Raw genomic sequence first — 16221 nt, forward strand, 5'->3', positions numbered from 1 at the left:
ACACGCTGTGGGTCCGGCACTGGGACCGTGCTCCAGGGGCCCGTGGGGTGCGCGTGGCTCGAGACCCGGGGGGTGCCTGCCCTGGGACTCGCTTGGGCCAATTGCTCGTTCTTTTTGCGGGGTTTGTAAAAGTCAGCCGCAGCGATATTGCCATTCAAGCCTCTCTGATGAAGTTTCAGTGCTTTTTCTGCTAGATTTCGTGAATTCTGCAGTTGGAAGTTTAAGTTTGTGGCTGATGAGCCCAAAGAGATGAATGGACTCGACTGGGCACTTGGCTCTCGGGTGGATTTGGCTGACTCGTGCTGTGTTTGATCTCTCCCGGTCGAGTTTTCAGATTTGATCTTATTTTAGCATGTGTATGTTTACTGTTATTACTATTACTATATTTCCTAGAGAAGTATTTTTAGCTTTTTGCTTGGTTCCTGTGCTGCTGCTGAAATTTCAGTCGTGGTATTTCCGGCTCTTTGGTCAAGCACTGTTCATATTTTCCATCCAGGTGTAACTGCTTTGGATGGGGATCCAACGAAAAGAGTGAAATTCTATATTCAGCTGGAAGCAAATCGCAGAGCAATGCGCAGCAGCGGAGAGATGCTGCGGGGAGTTTGCTTTGTGGCCGCTTTTATTGAGGCGCTCAGGTGTTGCCTCTGCAAGCTTCTCTGTGTTTAAAACTGTTAAGGGTCTGTGTTCTGGATTCTGACTGTCCGAAGCGCGTCGATTTCCATTTCTGCTTATGCAAGTGGGGAGCAGACAGGAATCAAAACTGCCCCGCTTGTGTTGGTTAAAGACGGACCCGTTCCCTTACTGGATATTGTTGGGTGCCAGGTAATTGCTGCCGAACGGCCGGAAAGCCGACTTTTGGTAAAGCTGCTGATATGCATGCGCATCCTCGCCTTGGGAGCTTGCGTCACCTGCCAGGGCCGCGCTCTGGCCCGAGCTTTGTGCTCTCCTCGGAAAGGAGCAGATGTCTTAAAGCCGCGGTAGCACCAGGAGCTCGCGCTTCCGTGTGAGGTTGTGTTATCCCTGTTACCTTCGGAGCGTTGCTGTTGCACCCACCTGGGCTCTGCCACGAGCTGAAAAATCCCATTTGGTGTTTTTCTCCAGTTTTGCTGCTCGTTTAATTTCGTTATGTCTGGGCAGCAGCTAACAGGCTTCGCTTGTGCATCTCCGTTGGGTCGGGCCCTGTGCGGAGGGGACGCTGCGTGTGCAGCGAGAGCCTTGGCTGCTCGAGCCTTTCCCCGCCCCGACCACATCGTTAGCGGTGCTGCTTCTGCTGGAATGTGCCGAACGGCTGAGATTCTGCTTCTGAAGCAGTCCGATGGTTTTGAACGTCAGCCCGGCACCTCGACAGATCTCAATGAAATCACGCGTGAGTCATTATTGGTTTTGCATTGTGGGGACTCGGGGTAGCTGAGCGCTTGTCAGGCCGCCGAGCCGTGAAGCAGGCCTCCCCGTCAATAGGGACGTCCTCTGCTGCGGTGTTGGGGCTCAACTTCCCTTACTGTTGTCGAGGGCAAGATGTAGTGCACAACTCTTTCCTTAAAGAAAAAGCACTGAAGAAATCGCTGGAACCCATTAAAAAGCCACGCGAACGTTTGGAGGCTGGGAGAAAGTAAATGGGGAGAGACTTGGAGCTGGAGGTGAAGAAGTGACCAGAGCGCAGTGCCTAAAGGTCTGCCGGGGAAGGGAATGGCCAGCGAGGAGAGAGCTCCTCTGGTTCAGAGAGCGGCCGAATAGACGCGGTAGCTGGAGGAGGAAGCCAGGCACTGCAAGGCAGGAAGAAAAACCCATCTTTTTCACAGCTCAGGAGGTTGGGGGGGGGAAGGGGGTAAAAACATCAAATGCTTTATTATTAACTTCTCTAATCCTGATATTTTTGTGGCTTGGATGTTTCTGGGACGTGGTCGAGAGCCACAGAGGGTTGCAGGGGTGGTATGGCAATAGAGCCCCGCATGATAAATGCTTTAATCTCTGACAGAAGCTCAAAGCATTCCTCCTCGGTCTTTTTTTATTACTGTTGTTATTTATTCCAGGTTAACTCCATAGCTGGAGGTGCCGGTCATTTGCCCTGCTGGTGGTGTTTTTTTTTTTTTTTTTTTGCTGGAGCTGCCGCGAGCGCCCGGTGCTGCGGGGCCGAGCGCGTGCGGGTGGAGCCCTGTGTCCTCCCGCGGACACACCATGTCCTCACAGGGAGCTGGGAGGCCAGGAAGGGAGGGGAGGTTTGGAACGAGGATGCTCGGATCATGTCGGATTAAAAGCTTTGCTTCTACAGTTTAGGGTTTCTTTTTTTTTTTTTTTTTTCCCTGAAGACTGAAAGAAATTCTGGTAGAAACATTAGCCTTGGCTTTATTCCTGGTTTTTTTTCCTCTTGTCAAGAAACAACTCGGATGAAGGGGGATGAAAAAAAAAATAAGTTTTGGACAAAATTCCCTTGCAAATGTCCTTGCTATACAAACCTGGTGGGGCCAAAAGGGAAACCACGCTGCGCCACCAGGCTGGGGGGGACCAGCCGTGGCTGCTCGGTGTTGAGAGGGGACCGGCGCTTGGGGCGCTCCCGGTGCAGTGACCGTGGCGTTGGGGCTGCGTCTGCCGGGTACTGGGTGCCGCAGTCCCGCAGCAGCCTGCAGATGTGGACCGGTGTCGGTGCCACCAGGGATGGAACCGCCTGCGAGGAAGCCGCCGGGAGGGCCGGCTGCGGGCCTTCAGCTCCGGGCTGCTCGTGGGCACGAGCTGGCCGGTGACCTGGCAGCTACGGCGGGCGGCTTCCGTGGCACGGTGCTGCTGGCCGAGGCGGGAGGTCTTCAGCCGGTTCTGGGGCTGTTCCCTGAAGGATGCTCTGAAGGAGGGGGAGGGAGAAAGTTACTGAGGTCTCAGCGCTGCTCAAAAGCTGAGAAGGAGCCAAGCGTCTCCCCAGGGAGCTCGAATGGCCAAAGCAGATGCAGGGGGTTGTTATCCCAGCGTAACGGCTGGGATGCGGAGGGGCCGGGAAGCCGGAGCTGCGAGCTCTGAAATCCCAGCCCTGAGCCGGAGCTGCCAGGCTGCCCCGTCTCCCGAAACACACTGCGCTACGCCCGGCTTCCCCGACGGCTCTGCGTCGGCAGTGAAGTAATGAAGGGTTTAACAAGAGCTTCCTGTTGTGCTGACACCACCGTGAATGCACAGAGGAGGAAATGGAGTAAACAGCGCTGCGCTGGTCCCGCCTGGCTGCGAGCAGGGAAAGGCCTCGGCCGTTGCGAGGAGGCCCCAAGGCTGTCACTGCTTAACCCGACCCCGCTGGGGCTGGGGGTGACGTTCTTGTGGCTGCAGAAACCACAAAGCGTCTCGCCCTGCTGGGAAAGCAGCTGCTTTCAGGACTTCCTGATTTTCAGGGATTCCCCCCCAAAAAGCCCTTCACCCCCGCCCTCCGCAGGGGCTGTCACCACGCGGCAGTCCGTCCTCCGGCACCGCGGGGCTGGCCCCGCTCTCCTGGGCAAGGTGCTCGCGCCCCGAGCTGGGTGCCCCGAGTTCCTCTCTCAAAGCGCCGCTCTTGCCTTGAGGAAGGAGGAGGAAATCGGGCCAGAACACACCGATCTGCTGCCCGGTGGGTTGGTTCGGGTTGAGCAGAGCGGGAGCTGGTGGAGGTGTGGCGTGGAGCAGCTCGCGGTGCCGTGCCGTCCCCCTGGCTCCTCAGCCCGTGTCGGAGCCTTCCCTAGAATGAGGACCGGGGACGGGTTTTCTCCCAGCTGCAAACTTCCCCTCTTCCTCGTGGGGAAGCAGCAGGTGACGGCCCGCGCTGTGGACCCACGTCTGAGCCGATCGCGCTCCTGCAGTGGGAAGGAGCGAGGCGCTGCGCGGCCCAGGGCTGGAGGAAGCTCGGCGGGTCCCTGGGGAGCCCGTTGCGTCGCCGAGCCTGGCAGCACAAGGCGGGGAGAGGAGCCTGCGCTTCCAGCTTACGGCTTTCCTGTTGCCCAAGCCAAAGGTCAGCGTGAACTGCCCGAGTCCAAGTGCTGGAAGGACTCTTCACGTAACAAAAGAACCTCCTACCAATTGTCTTGTTTCCTCGAAAATCCGCTCGGCGCCCACCAGCGCGAAGGCTTCGCGTCGCGGGGAGCTTGGCAGCACGCGATGGAGCGCGGTGCCGCCCCCGAGGCGAGGGCAGGAGCCTGCCCCGTGTGTCCCGTGCGCGGGCAGCCGCGCTTGGAGCCGTGCCGCTGCGTGGGGCCGTCCCACCGGTGTGCGGGCAGGGCGAAGGGAAGGCGAGCGAGCGGGGTCTGGTGCCGCCACGGGGGCGGCTGGGGAAGGGAGGGGTCTGAAGCCCACGTGGTTACGCTGGTGCCGAAGCTGGGGGAGCGCTCCCGTCCCGCCGTAAAGGTGTGCCCGTGCATGTTGCTGACCGTCAGCTCACTAGCGGGGGGGCGGGCTGGGTTTGTACGCGGGCAAGCTCCCGCTGCCGCTCCGGGTGTGCCGGTCACCTTGGCTGTCCTGCAGGATGTGCTGGCGTTGGGCTCGGACCACCTTGGGTTGCCCGTTGAATTCCCAGGGTACGAGAAGTGGTTTTTACGCCTTGGAAACTCCGCTGGATTTCCCTCTTGTGGCAGCTGTGCGGACAGGGTTTTTCTCGGAGCGCTCAGAGTTACCAAAGTGAGGAGCTGCAGCCCAGAGGGCGACTCCTGTCAGCCCCGGGGAGCACGGGGCGCTGCAGACCCAGCGGGAAGGATTTGGGACTTCAGAAGGTTTTCCTTTCCTCTCGGTCCAGGGATGGTGTTTGCAGCAGGTGGCTTCGTGGCCAGCTCCCACCCTCTGAAGTAGCCGGCGCGGTCTGCCTGCAAGCTGCAGCCTCGTTCCTCCAGCACCTGGTGCCCTCTGCGCTCCGTGCCCCCGTCAGCGCGTGGCGCCTGTGGCCGTGCGTCGAGCCTGCGTCTCAGGAGGGCTTTTTGTACCGCTGCCGTTCCCAGCACTGGGCTGGGAACTTTTTTTTTGCCCCTTTTCAGCTTCTGTTTTCATCCTGCAGCTCCTTGCACCCCCGGATGAGGTCTCCCCACGAGTGCAGAGACCTGCCCTTGCTGCGGGTGCCCCCGCGTAGCGTGGAGGGGAGATGGAGAGGTCGCGGCTCGATGGTCAGACGTTGCCACCACCCTCTTGCTGTTCATGTGCCTCTCTTTGCTGCTTGAGTTTCAACTTCTTAATTTTGTGAGCACACTTGGCTCCATTTGCGGCACCGAGGGCCTTTCCTGCTTTCTCAGACCCAGGAGATTCCCCAGCTGCTGTCCCCAGCGTTTAACACCTCAGCCTCGTCTCCAGCCGGGGGCTTCCTACCCTCTCCCCCGCCACCGGCAGCGCTGCTTCCCTCGGGGGCCGCCGGCGGAGCAGCGTCCCCGTGCTGAGAAGCGGCTGGCGGAGGGAACCAGCTCGCGGGGTGGTTTTGTGCTGGCGCTGAGCCGCAACCCAAGCGGCGGCTGACGCCAAGGAGCGGAGCTGCTGTGCAGGTGACAGCACGTCCCGGGGAAGCTCCGCGGGCCTTCCAGCTGCAGGTAGGTCGCTGAAACGCGGTCCCGGGAGCCGCTTTCCCCGGCCCCAGCCGCACGTTATCCCCGCAGCCTCAGTGACTCTCGCCCCCTTCCGCTTGCCCACTGTTTATTTTTGGCAGGGTGCAATTTCAGCCGACCGCACGGCTTTTCAGATGGCCAGGGGGCCCTAGCGAAGGAGCGGCGGGGGCTGGCGGCGCTGCGGTCGTGCCTGGAGGCTGCGTCCTGGTGCTCGCGCCTCTGCCGACTGCTCAAAAGCTGGAGGTGGCCGGCAGCACCGGTGCCTCCTGGCTCGCTGTGCTTCTGGGTTGCTTCTGCTCAGAGCTGCCCCCGGTCCCTCTCCCACCTCCGCCTCGCTCCTGCCCACTCACTGCGGGCTCCTGGGGGAGAGATCGAGCTCTGGGGAAACCTGGTGGGGTTTTTGAGAGCTCTGGGAAACCTCGCTGTCGTGGCACAGCTCTTCCCCGTTCCGTCATGACCGGGGTTGGCTGCCGGCGCCGAAGACTGGAACGCATTTTTAACTACAAACCTTTCCAGACATCATCTGGGACCGTCTGCAGCTTATTTTAAACACTCTGGATCTTCCTTTGTTTTAAGACTTTTGATCTCCTTGTAAGCTAAGACTTCATCTGCTTCTTAAACTTTTAAGATTTATTGGGTTTTGGCTGTGTAAGGCCACCGGTTGCTTCTTGGTCTGGATTTCTGTGTTGGAGCCAGCTGATGGGTTGTCCTTTGGGACATCAGGGTATTTGTGATTATTTTTAGCTTTTAATTGGCAGGGATCTGTGCTTTGAGCTGCGCAGCGTCAAGGGCTTTTCTTCCTTGTGCTCTCAAGAAGCTTTTCTCTCCCTTTCATCTGGAGGCAGCTGTGTTCCTCTGCCGCTCGCAAGGCGCAGAGTGCACGGGGAGACCGGCTCCGAGCGGCGGTGCTGAGGGCTTGCAGGGACCGGGGCTCGTCTTGGCCGGGTCTCCGTGACGAGGTGGCAGCGCCGCAGCGAGCGCCCGGCGGGACGTGGCTGGGCCAGGGCGCCCGTGCTCTGCCCTGAGGAGAGCCACGGGCTCGCTCGGGGTGACCTTGGGCATCGCTTCCCTGCGCCGGGCTGCTATTTTTTCCCCTCCTCTTCCCCTCTTTTGTCTTGCCCTGCTTAATTGTAACCTCTTTGGGCCAGGAACTGTGTGTGTGTATAAAGGGCCCAGAACAATGTGCCCCAGATGTTATTGTACAAACCCTTTCTCGTCAGCCACAAGGTTTCACAGGAAAGAAATTTTAAAAAGATGGGTTTTTTTTTCAGCGTTTTGGTCTTGCATATGTGGGGGGGAGCCTCACTCCGGAGTGCTGGGTCTCAGAGACAAGGGGTAGCACTGGAACTGCAGGGGGTTGTTTTTGTTTTTCTCTAAAGAAAAAAAGAACCCCCCAGCCTCTTTTTCTCACCCCCATGACTGCGGGGAATAGCTTGTAAATGTGACTGGAGCAGACCTGGCAAGCTGAAAACCAGATGGCAAATAAAAGAGAACCCGAGACTTAAACAAAAACACCACCAACCCCTTCCCTGCCTTTCCGATGATCTCTGGGTGTTGGTTTGCCCCCTTTATGGTACTTTCAGTGTCTCTGTGGTTCTGTTTTGGGGAGGTGCTCACGTCACTTGCACTTGTCTGCAGCTTGTTTCAGTTTCAGGTTCCCTGGGTTGGAGCACTTCACATTGCAAATGCTGCAGGGCAGGGGAGCGCTTATTTGTTTTAAGACCACAGCTTGCTTTGGAATTTCTCCCATCAAACTTTAGGCCAATTTCTTTTTTACTCTTCCTCTCCCCCCGCCCCCCAGAAGAGAGAAAGAAGTTTTCTTAGTCTCATCTTGCATCAGATTTGACGCCAGGCCAACAAATGCAGCCTGGAAGGTGCTTCTCTGAGGCTTCTTGACTGAGTGAGGCCTGGGTGAGGATTCATGTTGGAAATGCAAAAATGCCTGGTGGTTTTACCAGGACGTGTTTTCCCCGTGACGCGGCTACCCCTGGGTGACAGCGTGGGGCAGATCCCGATCCCCGGCGCTCGTCCAGAGGTGGCTGTGCCGGACCAGCGCAGGTTTGGCTCTCACAAGTCCGGCGGGGCCGTTTGCTTCAAAGCCACCGGAGTCCTGGGATTTTACCAAATGTTTCTAATGAGGTTGTTCTCAATTCTAAGAGCCAGAGCTGCCTCCACGGCACATAGTGGAAAGCCTGACCAGTCGCTGAAACCGCGCAAAGAGGTGGGTCCCGCTTTCATGCCGAGGTGCGGGGAGGCGTCGCCTCTCCTTGGCGCTTCTCAGCGGCAAAAATAGATTCGCCACGCGGGGAGAAGCTGCTGGCCCTGCCCTCGCTCACACATCTGCCCTGCTTTGGGAACGGGGGGCTCAGAGCATGGCAGCCCGCTGGCACACCCGGCCCCGCAGCCCGAAATTGGGGCTCAGAGCTGGGCTCCTTTGGGCGGCCGCTCCGGGGGCCGCTGTCGCGCTGCGCCGCTGCGGATGTTTGCCTCGGCCGGGGGAGGCAGCGCGGTCTCCACAAGTGCTCACAGGAAGCAGTATTTATTAAGGCTAGAAATGTATTTTTTCCCTTCTGTTAGGGCCCTGTCTCGCTCCATTGTCTGAAATTCCCATGCAGAGACTGGCCCATAACTCAAAAAAAAAAAAAAAAAATAATAATAATAATCCTGAAAGCAGGGACTGGAGCTCCCAGGGCTCTGGCTGTCGGCCGCCTGACTCTGTGCAAACAGTCTGGGCATGAAATCCCCCGGGACTGAGCATAAAGGCCTGATTCAAACTGAAAACGGTGTGCGAAGCAGCACGGCCCGCGCGTTGCCGCCTGCCTCCCCTTCGCCGGGGCCGGGGGCTCCCGAAACGCCCTGCGGAGGAATCAGCTCCCCGGGGCCCGGCGGAGGTGGGAGCGGGGCGGCAGGGCCGTGCCGTGCGCCGAACCGGGGCGGAAACTATCAGGGGAGCGAAGAATGAGCAGGATGTCACGTGCCGGCCGTGTGCGCGCGGGGCTGGGGGAGAACAAAGCGCGGGGAAGCCCTGCTCCGCCGCCGCTCCCACCCCGCTTCCTGCCCGCACGGGACGGAGCTGCCGGGGCAGGGAGCGTGGGGGCAGGAGGCAGCCCCCAGCTGCCCGCCGGGCTCGGGGGGTTGGCGGGCTCTGCCTGCCTCAGTTTCCCCTGCCCGAGAGGCGCTGGGTACTGGGGCACGGCGTGGCAGGGAGCTGCCTTTGCCCGTTGTAGGGCGTTCCTGTGGCTGAAGCCCTGGGCGTCGCTGTGGTCTGTGGCTGACGGAGGTGTTTGAAGGAAGGTCCGAGATGCGTGGGGAGAAAAGCGCTGGCACCGGGCGGCGGGTCCCGGCCTGGCTGGGCGCCTGCTGTCGGTCTCCAGGGCCGGGGCTCTCTGGAGGTATCAGCCCAGGGGTCGGGCGATGGGCGCCGCGCACCCGCAGCAGCCCCCAAGGCTCAGTGGGGGACGGGGGCCGAGCACGGAGCAGTCCTGGGGCTCCACCACCGCTGCCCCTCGCGCACCGGGTCCTGCCCCTCGCCGAGCTCCGGCTTGCCTCCCTTCTTTCTCTTTTCCTCCATTCCTCTTAGACCCTGCCCCGCTTCCCCCCGTGCACCCTTTTAGCACAAGAACCCCCCCCCCTTTTTTTTTTTTTAATTATTATTAATAGCTATTGAGGGCCAATAAAAAGCTTTATGGGCTTTGGCCGAGCCTCAGGGCTTGCAGCGTGTGCTCATTTCCTGGAGTCGGAGCGCTGAGGGGTGTGGGTTTGCTTGTTTAACCCGCAGGTAACAGGGCCGCGGTCGGCGCTGGTGGCAACTGGGGCTGGAGAGGAGCAGGGAAAGGGGGGGGGGGGGGGGGGGGGGGGGGGGGATGCCTCCCAGCGGGGCCTGGGAACAAAAGCCGGGGCGATCCGCACTGGTGGGGAGCGCGCTGTGCATGCGCGTGGCCGGCTGTCCGGCCGGCTCTCACGTGGCCTCCCGGCGTGCTCTCGGACCTGCCTGGCCCTCTGCACGCTCAGCCCCGTGTTTAACGTCCGGGCTGCCCCGCGCTGCCGGGAGGGCATGCCGCAGCTCTGGGCGGGCAGGGAGCACCGCTGCGCTGGGAGCTGAGGGGGGGGGGGGATTTGTTGTCCCACCCCCCAAAAAGGGGAGCGAGGGGGCGGTTTGGCTGTGAAATTGGGCTGCCGCAGGTCGGCAGCGCGGTGGGGTTGTGCCGAACCGCTGGCCGGGTGGGCACGGGGGAAGGAGCTGGCCCAAGGGCTGAGCCCTGCCATCCCTCGGCGGCGCTCCCTGCGGGGGCCGCACAAGCTCTGGGTTCGTGCTCTGGCTTCCTCTGCCCCGTGGTTTCCTTGCCCTCCGTGCCAGATAGCGAGCAGGGGGCGACTGCGATCCTTCAGAACCGCGGGTCTGACGGCTCTCCCTCCTGGGTGGCAGCGCCCCGCTTGGAGCAGGACCTGGCTTCGTGTCCCACCTGGGCAAGGCGCCGCGTGACAGCACAGCGCGCACGTGTGCCTGGCCCTCAGCTGCTCTCAGCGGGGGTAACGGGCCCTGGCTGCAGCTGGCCTCGTCGGCTGCTGTGCCCAGAGAAAGCCCGTCCTCACCCGCTGGCAGCCTTCTCCTTGGGGACGTCGTTCTCCCCAGGGAACTCTTCTGGCTCCGACTCACTGTTTTGCCTCCTGCCGTGGCCAGGCTTTGTTTATTTATGGCAGCGTTTTCGAAGCTGGACCCGCTGCGCCGCTCCCGTTTCCCCAGCCCTCCGTCGCAGCGCCCTTCGTCATCGCTAGCGGGCCGTGCCCCCGGGGAGACGGGAGCTATCGCGGCGCTGGGGCTCCCTCTTGGCACCTCCCTCCCCATCGCCTCGTGCTCATTTTCTCCCTCTCTTTCCGCAGCTCGCCGAGCGAGGAGCCGCGCTGGGAGGACCATCTCCGCAGGATGTTCTCGCCACCAAAGAGCTCCCTGTAGCTGGCGACGATGACAATCCCGGCGGAGCCTCGGGAAGCACTAACGTTTCAGTAGCCCAGCACCCGTGGGTGGCCGCTTATCCCTCCTTCTCCACGCCCCTCCCTCCCATCGCACCGGGATGGTGTATTAACCAAGGAGAGCCCCGCTTCTTTCTCCTCGCCCCTCAACTTTCGGCAGCTCTGGGATTTGTATGGCAGCAGCGTAACCGTGGAGAGGCCGGGGTATCACAAACTTATGGATTTTGATAAGAGAGGAGGGAAAGGGGAGCTGGAGGAAGGTAAAAGGATGTCCAAGACGGGTGGAGGAAGGAGCAGTCATGGAAGCCGGAGTGCTGGAACCAACTCGGGAGTCTTAATGGTGGGTCCCAACTTCCGCGTCGGCAAGAAGATTGGATGCGGCAATTTCGGGGAGCTCCGTCTAGGTGAGAAGGGCCTTCTTCTGTCCTCGCTATGCCTGCTTGTGCCGTGATTGCTGCGTCGTCCTCCTGCAGCGGGACGAGCTGGTACGGGCACTAAGGATGCTGACCGGCCACGCGGCTGTGAAGGCATCGCGTGCTGGGGTAGCTCGCGCTCCCGTCGCAGGGCTTTCTTCCCCTCAGCGCCTTCCCGCTGTGCTTCGTCTTCCAAACCCCCTCTCAGAGCTGGTGGACCGATCGCAGAGGTGTTTCTGTCTCTTTCCCATACCTGTTGCTCTGGGGGTTCCTCACGGAACGCGCTGAAGCTTGGTCCCGGTGGTCCTGGTGCAGGATCCCTTAGGGGATGACGTGTGCCGAGGGGCCGCTGTGCCTCGGGAGGGAGGGCGGGAGGTCTGCGTGGCGCTGGTCTGCCGCGGCAGGCGCGCGGGGAAGGGGCAGTGTATGTCCTTCTGGGGAAGTTCCCCGGTTGGTAAAAGCGGCTCGTTTCACATACCCTCCGGAAACTTTTATGGAGGGGAGAGAAAAAGGGCTGAATAAAACCCCAAAATTCTCGCGGTCACTTTCGATTTCGAACCGCGTTTAGCAGGAAAGGTTCAAAAGCAAACCCTTCCTCGGTCTGGGGGGTGGGTTGTTCGTTCCCAAGGAGTCAAAGTGCCCCAGGAGGTTTTCACCGGGCTTTTAACTCCCCGGTGGGCAGCCGGGAGAGGCCTGGCAGTGCCGGGCAGCGCCGTGCCAGGGGCGCAGGCTGGCCGCCTCCAGGAATGCGCGGTGGATGCGTCGGCCTCGGCTGGGCTGCGAGCGCTTTGGGAAAAGGGTTGTGCCGGAGGGAGCTGGCGGAGAGCCGCTCCCCGGAGAGGCTGGGGGTTCGTGCCGGCCGCGGGGCTCGTTGCCGCGCGGTGCTTTGACCAGCGCCTTTTCTAGCCAAGCTCGGAGCACAGCCTGCAGTCGGCGGGGTCTCCTCGGCGGGCTCTCGGGGTTTTGAAAGGAGCGGAGGGTGGGAGGCAGCCCCGAGCCGCTGGCAGCCCCGGCACCGCGTGGAGGGCAGGGGGAGTTTCCCCACCTCGGCGTGCCAGCCCTGCCTGCGGGGAGGTAACGGAGGTAAGGGCAGCTTGCTGTCAGCTCTTCCCAGCCCCACAGACTTCCTGGTGCCAGCCTAAACCGTCCTGCCCCCGACCTCCCCGGTGGGATCGCCGCGTAATTGCAGAGCGCGGGCAAGGGCGCTGCTTTGGAGCCGCTCAGCGGTGCAGGGTCCGGCCCTGGCACCGGGCAGAGCTCTGCTCCTTCCTCCAGCCCTGCCTGTTCCAGGGGAGGGAGGCTCCCGGACGGCTTTGGGATTTGGGCCCAGCAGCTGCTCCTTTCACCCCTGCCTGGGACCGGGTGCCCTCGGGGACTGCGCCTCCCGCGGCGGAGCCTGCGCCGCCTCTTCCAGCCCGGCACATCCTCCAAGGTCCTGCTCTTGTGCCCTGCTTTATTCCGGACTTTTCCCTGGACTCTTGCAGTTGAAAGGGAAGTGTGCAGAAAGCCGAAACAGCTGGGGCCGATCCTGCTGCTCTGCCCCAGCTGGCGTGCTTGGCACCGAGAGCTGATATGACCGGGCTCCTCGCGTTCCGGGTATGGCACCGGGGCGGTGCGGGGCAGCTTCTGGGCCCTCTGTGCGCTTTTCCTACCCCGTCCCACCCCGCAGTGCCCGCCCCTAATGGGCTGAGTACGAGACCTCAGCGCAGCAGCGTGAGCCACAGCTACATGGCTCTGCTCCTAAACTCGCATCGCTCTTCCTTAGGCGTGCCTCTGAGCTGCCTCAGGGCCCAGGAGTGCCCTTGGGACCTGACACAAAGTAGGGATTCCTCCAGAGGAGCTGCAGGGGTCCGGAGGGATCCCTCTGTGCCGTGGTGGTGGAAGCAGGGATGCTCCCTGGTGCGCTGGGCACCCAGGTTTCCCCTGGAAGGAAGTGTCCAGTCCTCAAAGCAGGCAGGTTGCGGAGGCCAAAGTGTAGCTCAGCGCTTAAAAAATAAAATAAAATTCTCCTGCGCTTTTTCCTTTTAAAAAAAAAAAAAGCCCAGAGATCTTGCAGAAACACGGTTGGAGGCAACTCCTCCATTCCCGGCAGCGGGGGCCGGAGGGCGAGGAAGTTGTCTCCACGCAGGTGCCGCGTTGCCCGACCCCGCCGCTGCGCCAGGAGGCGGGCGCCGCTCTGCCCCGGGTGCCTGAGCTCAGCCCCTGGCTGGGGACGCGCGTCCTCCGAGGTTTGGAGGTGTGCAAGCTCAGGGGCCGCTTGTTAAACATAATAAATAATTAATGAAAAGAAGCTTTTCTTGGAGGCGTGAGGCGCTTGCGGGCAGCCAGAAGGGGAACGACTTGGGCAGGAGTTCCTGGCTGCCGGAGCTGTGCGTGGATCCCCCCCTCGGTGTCCGCGCTGCCCTTGGCATCCTGTGCGAGGCCGCGGCCCGCTGTGACGGCGCTGGTGGAGGAAAGAAACTCCCGAAAGGTCTGAGGTCGGAGCCTGAAGCAGCTGGGCGCTGTGCAAGCCTTCCGCCAGTGCCGGGCTGCCCCAGAGCTGCCTCGGAGGCAGGAGCAGCCGTTTGTCCGTCCGTGCCGCCCTGGGGAGGTGGGGTGAGGATGCGGGGATCCGGCAGGAGCGGCTGCTTTTGGTCTCCTCACGCTGAACTTTTACACGTTCGTCGCTTGCAGTGTTTTGTGCTTGCCCCTCTCCCCCACCCCAGAGTGGAAACATGGCAGCTGTCTTCCTTCAAAGTTAAACGCTGGAAGTTAACTCCTCTTTTAAAATTAAAACGGCATCGGGGAGGGAGGGGAAGGCAGCAGGGGGTCCTCATGCAGCGGACGAGCCAGCAGCGGGTCGCTGGGGACATGTCCCTGCCCAGGGAGGGAACGTGTGGACTGCTGGGGACGTTCCCAAGCCTGAGCCGTGGCTTTCACCCGCGGCCCCCAGGCTCCTGCTCGCCCAGGGGCTGCTTCTGGGGGCACAAACGGTAACCCGAGAAAACGCAGGCGGTGGTCGGCGCGCTGCACCGAGCGCTCCTCCGGCTTCGGCTCCGCGGAGGCGTCCGTACCCATTCCGCCCGTCGCGAAGGGCTCAGAGCAACCTCAGCTGGGTGCCGCGACGGGGCCAAGCTGCAGCGCCGCCCGGCAGCTCGTGGGCGTCTGCGGGAGAGAAAAGCGCCCGGACTGCTGCTGGGCAGCCGCTGGGCAGCCGCTGGCCTCCCTCGCCGACAGCTCACGCTGGTTTTTCCCCTCGGTCTTTCGCAGCCTCCTGCAGAGGAAGGCCAAACTCGAAAATAACCTTTTTTTTTTTTTTTTTTTTTTTCCTTCCTTCCCTCCGATCTCTGAAAAAGCAACGCTCCGAGGAGCTGTCGTTGCCTGGCCCGAGGCAGCTCGCGGCCCCTGCTGGGAGCTTCCGCGCCGTGGGGCTGCCTCGCGCGGGCACCCCAGGAGCCCAACGAGCCCCGGCGGCGACGTCGCGCTGCTGCTGAGGGCAGGAGCTCGGTCTGGGGGCGCGGCGCGGAGCCCGGCCCCTCTCCGGGCCGTGATGTGCGGGAGCAGGTGCCTGACCCCACCGCTGCCAAATCTGCCCTTGGGAGGGGGGAATCGGGGCGTTAAGAGGAAGCCCCGTCGGGCTTTTAAACGCGGCACAGCCCAGCCAGCCCCCCCGGACCCCGCGGCTTGGCGGCCATCCGACGTGCCACCCCGTGTGGGTGCCGGCAGCTCCGTTTGGAGGCGCCGCCAGCGCTGAGCGGGGCGAAGGCCTCTGCGAGCGCAAATATTTGCTTGCTGCCGCCCATCCTGCCACTTTTCTTTTTTTTTCTTCCCCTCCCCCCCCCCTTCCAAACCACCTTTGGTTCTGTGAGGCCTGCGGCGCTGCCTGCTCGCGTGGCAGCCGGGCCCGACCCGGGGCACCCCCAGGACTCGGCGCTTTCGGGGCATCCAAGCTGCCGCTGCTTCTCCCTGCTCCCCGTCATTCCTAGCAGCTTCGTCCCAGCCCTCTGAGCACCGTAGGAGGGGGCAAGCCACGGGGGTATGAAATGATTTGGGGGTATCAAGTGATTTGGACCTGTTTCGTGGCCAGCTCCCTTACGGGCCGGTTTTAGTGTCCCACCAGCAGCAGGGCTGCAGCTCTCCTGCCGTGTATTTGTTGATTTTTTGCCCTATTAAGACCCAGCCCAGCCTCAGAGAAAACCCTGCCGTGATTTTAGGGCTGCATGTTACTGCCCTGAAGGCAGCAGTGAGTTTTTGGACCTAACAGCAAGGCCCTGTGGCTGGGGCACACGGGGGCCCAGCACCATCCTGCCCCCCCCCCCCCCCCAGTGGGAGCTGCTCCATTAATATCCCCCATTCATCCCTCCTCCTCCTCCCGTAATCCTGCCGCTGACTCTGGCGTTCAGCAGCTGGCTCTGATGTCACCCGGCGAGGATTTATTGCTGCTTCAGGTGGAGAGCAGCAGTCGGAGCAGATGAAATCTTATGCCAGGAGGAGCCTGTTCCCCGAGCAAATTGCTGCGAGGAAATCCGAGGAGACAGATGCAGCTCCGTGCCGGGCAGCGCGGCGGCTGCTGGCCCTCGTGCTGCGGGAAGGGCCTGCCTCCGTGTCCCTGGTGTCCCGGAGGGCTCAGGCAGCAGGGGCTCTGATCCATTTGCAAACCTCTCGCCGTTTTCATCGTGGACCTTGGGCAGAGGCGGTGCTGGCGCTCCCCAGGTGTGGCACCTTCCTCGTGCCCTCCTGGCTCTGGTGCAGACGCCGGAGCTGAACCTTTGTGTAGCTGTGGGTGTGAAAACCCTGCAGGGGAGGTGCTGAGCTCCGTAGGAAGCCATCAGCAGGGCTCTGGGGCGCTGTGGGAGCTCTTTCAGCTCTCCTGGGCACCCAGAGGCAGCCCGGCCCTCCCGCAGCACATCGGTGCCTTCAGCTCCTCGCACGGCGCGGGGCCGTGCTGCGGGTCTGCTGCCAGCCGAGCGTCAGCTGGGGCACCTGATGGCCTAAACCCGCCTTGGTGCCGGGCTCAGCACCGTTCCTCAGCTCCTCCCAGCCCCGCTGCCTGCTGCCTCGCCTCCATCCAACGGTGGGACCCAAGAGGGGAGGCTGGCTGCTGGGCTTTGGTCCTGCCGGCCACGCTGCCCCTGCCCCCGGGGGGGCCTCCCCCTCCTCCCTGCCACCCTCCGCGTGGTCCCGCTGCCCGCGGGCGCCGTCCCCAGCCCCGTCCCGGCGCAGGGCAGCTGCAGCAGCCCCCTGGGGAGGAACGGCCGGCTCTGCGGTGCCGCAGCCTCGCTGCTTGGCCGCTCGCATCCCCGCAGGCCCGCGCACGGAAGCCACCCCCCCCCTCC

The 16221-nt window shown here is 62.1% G+C and overlaps 1 protein-coding gene across 7 annotated transcripts in view; it reads left to right on the plus strand.

The window, feature by feature from the left end:
- The window catches only part of CSNK1G2 (casein kinase 1 gamma 2), a 37812-nt gene that overhangs the window by 13736 nt on the left and 7855 nt on the right, over nucleotides 1-16221 (plus strand). For 4 of the 7 annotated variants that reach the window (XM_040537925.1, XM_040537924.1, XM_040537923.1 and 1 more), the window contains exon 2: nucleotides 10404-10897. In XM_040537925.1, the coding sequence (XP_040393859.1) occupies nucleotides 10711-10897 (187 nt within the window). In that variant the 5' untranslated portion in view covers nucleotides 10404-10710. Of the gene's footprint in view, nucleotides 1-2975; nucleotides 5508-7197; nucleotides 7744-10403; nucleotides 10898-16221 lie in introns of those variants that run through there. The other 3 variants (XR_005814765.1, XM_040537928.1, XM_040537926.1) reach the window with 3 other exon arrangements.

This window comes from Cygnus olor, chromosome 26 (genome assembly GCF_009769625.2).
Source record: "Cygnus olor isolate bCygOlo1 chromosome 26, bCygOlo1.pri.v2, whole genome shotgun sequence".
NCBI lineage: Eukaryota > Metazoa > Chordata > Aves > Anseriformes > Anatidae > Cygnus > Cygnus olor.